This window comes from Impatiens glandulifera, chromosome 7, assembly GCF_907164915.1.
Source record: "Impatiens glandulifera chromosome 7, dImpGla2.1, whole genome shotgun sequence".
Taxonomy (NCBI): domain Eukaryota; kingdom Viridiplantae; phylum Streptophyta; class Magnoliopsida; order Ericales; family Balsaminaceae; genus Impatiens; species Impatiens glandulifera.
The window spans coordinates 32602955-32606417 of record NC_061868.1 but is presented as its reverse complement, the minus strand read 5'-3'; the positions used below and the strand labels follow the sequence as shown (position 1 = coordinate 32606417).

The following is a 3463-nucleotide window of genomic DNA, read 5'->3' as shown; positions in this document are numbered from 1 at the left end:
AGTTTTGTATACGTTCAATTCTAAAAATAAAGATGAATTATTTTTATTTTAATTTAAACAACATTATAACTTTATAAATTCAAAAATAAATATATTAGTTCAGCATATTCACATATGAGGTAAATAATAAAATAATAAGATATTTTGTTTGAAAAAATATAGAAAAAATAAATATTAAAATTACTATTTCGATCCAAACAAAATTAAAATTAGAAATTAAAAATTTTTTATTTGATAATTTCATTTTCAATTCCTAATATTAGATGGACTATCAATTTAAGAATTCGAATTAAAATTTTCAATTCTAATTTGGTTACCAAACACAATTTATCCTGAGTTACAGTATGGAAATGAATTTCTGGTTGAATATTTGTGGAGGTAGAGGATGGTTGTGACTCAGACTTTTGAATGAATTTTTTTTTCTAGTGTGAAGATATGCTCACCAAATTTTGAAAGCTAAGTGGGAAATTTTGGGAAAAAGGGATTTCAAATTCGGTCGTTCTAGTTGAGTGGAGGCATGTAAATTGTCTTGAATACATACAAACAGACTAAATCAACTGCATACAAACAGATTAAAATCAACTGCAAAGAGCCAAACCTAAAAAAACCAGGCATAGTTCATACATTTCTATAATATCCTCGTCCTTATGAACTTTTATTTGGAAAATGAAATACGAAAGTTTTTGACAATAATGGCAGTTTTAATATTCTTACTAAAGGTAATGAAAATGATGAAAAACAACTAGTTCAATGAGAAACAAATGCATAGATAGGTTTGATTTCATGGCATCCATCAGATTTCTCCATCCCACAGTTCTTCAAGGGTTTTGTATGGACTACAAGTTTCATGGACTGCAAACTCACCTTTCATCAACCTTTTCTGTTATATTCACAACAAAATATTACTTCCTTTCTAATCATTTCGACAAAACCAGAAGAAGAAGAAAAAAGGACTAAAATTGCTTACTTGGGGAATGCTAGATAATTTCGAGAAAAGCTCTGGAGAAATAGACCAATCAAATATGTCAAGATTTTCCTTAATCCGCAACTCATTCACACTCTTAGGAAGGACACTGTGGCCACTTTGGAGTCCCCATCTGAGAGCTATGTGTGCTGGTGACTTCCCAATCTTCTCTGCTACCTCAATTAATATTGGGTCCTTCAATATTTCCCCTTTCATCCAAGTCCCAGATGACCCAAGTGGACTGTATGCCTGCAAACAATTGAAAAGATGGTTTGTTGTGGAATGATATAGCAAGAGATATTGGTAAAGGTTAGTTGAAAGTAATATTTACAGATAAATGGACGCCTTTTGAATTGCAGAGGGCATGAAGAGAAGGCTGCTGCCAACCAGGGTGGCATTCCACTTGGTTCACTGCAGGGGGGATCTTGGCGTAAGTAAACAGATCTTCAAGCTTCTTTGTAGAGAAGTTGCTAACTCCAATAGCACGCGCTTGGCCAGAAGCATAAAGGCCTTCCATTGCAGCCCAAGTCTCGGCAAGGCAGAGGGGAACCATGAGTTGAGGATCCCAGCCTCTGGTGCCTGACTTGGTCCGAACTGGCCAATGTATCTGCAACAACAATGCATCTTCTTAGAAACTGGTTCAATCCATAAAGGTCACAACAGAGTACAAAAGAATAATACCAGATAAAGGTCGATGTAATCAAGTTGCAAATCAGCTAAGGTCTTTGTCAACGCCTTTGAAACATCCTCAGGTGCATGATCACCGGACCTACACAAGAGAAATTTCTCAGGAGAATAGTCACAAACTAACAGGACAAGAGATCAGATTTCAACAACTAAATACACATTTGATTTTCATACCACAACTTAGATGTGATCCACATGTCACTTCGACTCACCACCCCATCTGAGAATAATTCCTTCAGAGCTGATCCGATCTGTCAAACACTAAGTGTTCAAATCACAACATCCTAAACACACTTACACAAAAACACAAAAAGAAGAATAAAATTTAGAAACCTCTTGTTCGTTATCATAGTTTTTGGCGCAATCGATATGCCTATAACCAGCCTGTAGACATAAGACAATAGAAATGTGATTTTATAGTACATATTTAAGGTTCTGATTATACCATATACACCTAATAGAGCAGAAGATTAACCTTTACTGCAGTGATAACGGCCTCGCGGACCACGTTGGGAGGGGCCTTCCAAGTACCAAGACCTACAGATGGCATCTTAGCGCCGGTGTTTAGCACAAAATACTGAAACTCCACTTGAGCTGCTTCTCCCATTTCAATGTCAGAATGTACTAAACTCAATAACTCTCTTTCTTAATAGTTTTATAACATAGTTTGTTCTCTACATGCTATATAAATAGGTAGGCCATTTCAACTTTTTCATGCACTTTTTAGTAAAAAATATATTTCATTCACTTTATACTTTAAAAAAGGTTTCATCTTTATCTTTTACAGTTTTAATCCAATCAAATCAATCACTTTTACTTTTCTTTTTATTAATTTAAAAAAATAATTGTAATTATTATAATGATATTGACTGAATATAACTTTTTAGAAATTCTAAATTAGATTTTAAAAACCACAAATTGAAAATATTTATTTATTTTATGTTCATACAAATTTATAAAGAGATTTATTTTATATTGATCTAATAATATGATTAAAATAAACAATTTAAAATAAATAAATTAAGAGTCGGCTTAAGAAACTAAAAAATCACGGTTCGATTCCATCTAAAAGCGTTTTGAGTTTGTAAGGTATAACTGTAGGGTGTCATTCTAGTTTTTCTTTGATTAAAAAAAACTTTTTTAAATAAAATACGAACTAATAAAGATAAACAATATATTATTTTGTTAATAAGGTTATACAAAAACAATATATTATTTTGTTGGTAAGGTTATACAAAAAGTTTTACATACTATTTATCAATAGATTTATTTTGATTTTTTATATATTGATAAAAACTATATCCCAAAAAGTTTTTTTGTATCAAAATAAAAATTCTTTTGTAATCATTTACAAATTTGAGAATATTTTTTTTTTAATTCACTTTGAGTTATTTTATAAAAACTATTTCAATCATAATTTTCATATCAAACATAAGAGAGCATAATATATGTTTATCCAAATTCAACCTAACCCAAATTCGAATTAAACTATTTAATAAGTATTTCGGGTTGGGTTGTGTAGACATTCATTTTTTATCTTTCAATTTATAATTTTAAATAATTACAACTTAACAAATTATTTTAGAAAATATTTCTAAACGCACTTGATTAAAACGAGTAATTTATTTAGAAATCGAAGTCATATCAATCAAATTTCAAACTAATTAAATTATGTACAATTTAAAATAAACTCAAATGATTTAAATAAATAGACAAGATAAAAGTAAAATATAGATTTAATCACGTTTGTGTTCATTTACAAATTAAAAAAATATTCGGAACTCGCTGGAGGCAACTACAGACGGAGAAAAG

General features: G+C 30.5%; 1 protein-coding gene across 1 annotated transcript; it reads right to left on the bottom strand.

Moving 5' to 3' along the window:
- Positions 1–578: 578 nt before the first annotated feature.
- Positions 579–2289, bottom strand: LOC124909762 (NADPH-dependent aldo-keto reductase, chloroplastic-like). Its single transcript, XM_047450405.1, has 7 exons — positions 2127–2289; positions 1985–2035; positions 1826–1902; positions 1646–1733; positions 1296–1571; positions 968–1213; positions 579–880 (listed from the first exon to the last, which is right to left on the bottom strand). Exons 1-7 carry the CDS (start codon positions 2256–2258, stop codon positions 794–796), a joined length of 957 nt encoding a protein of 318 aa, XP_047306361.1. The 5' UTR covers positions 2259–2289; the 3' UTR covers positions 579–793.
- Between the last annotated feature and the right edge of the window lie 1174 nt (positions 2290–3463).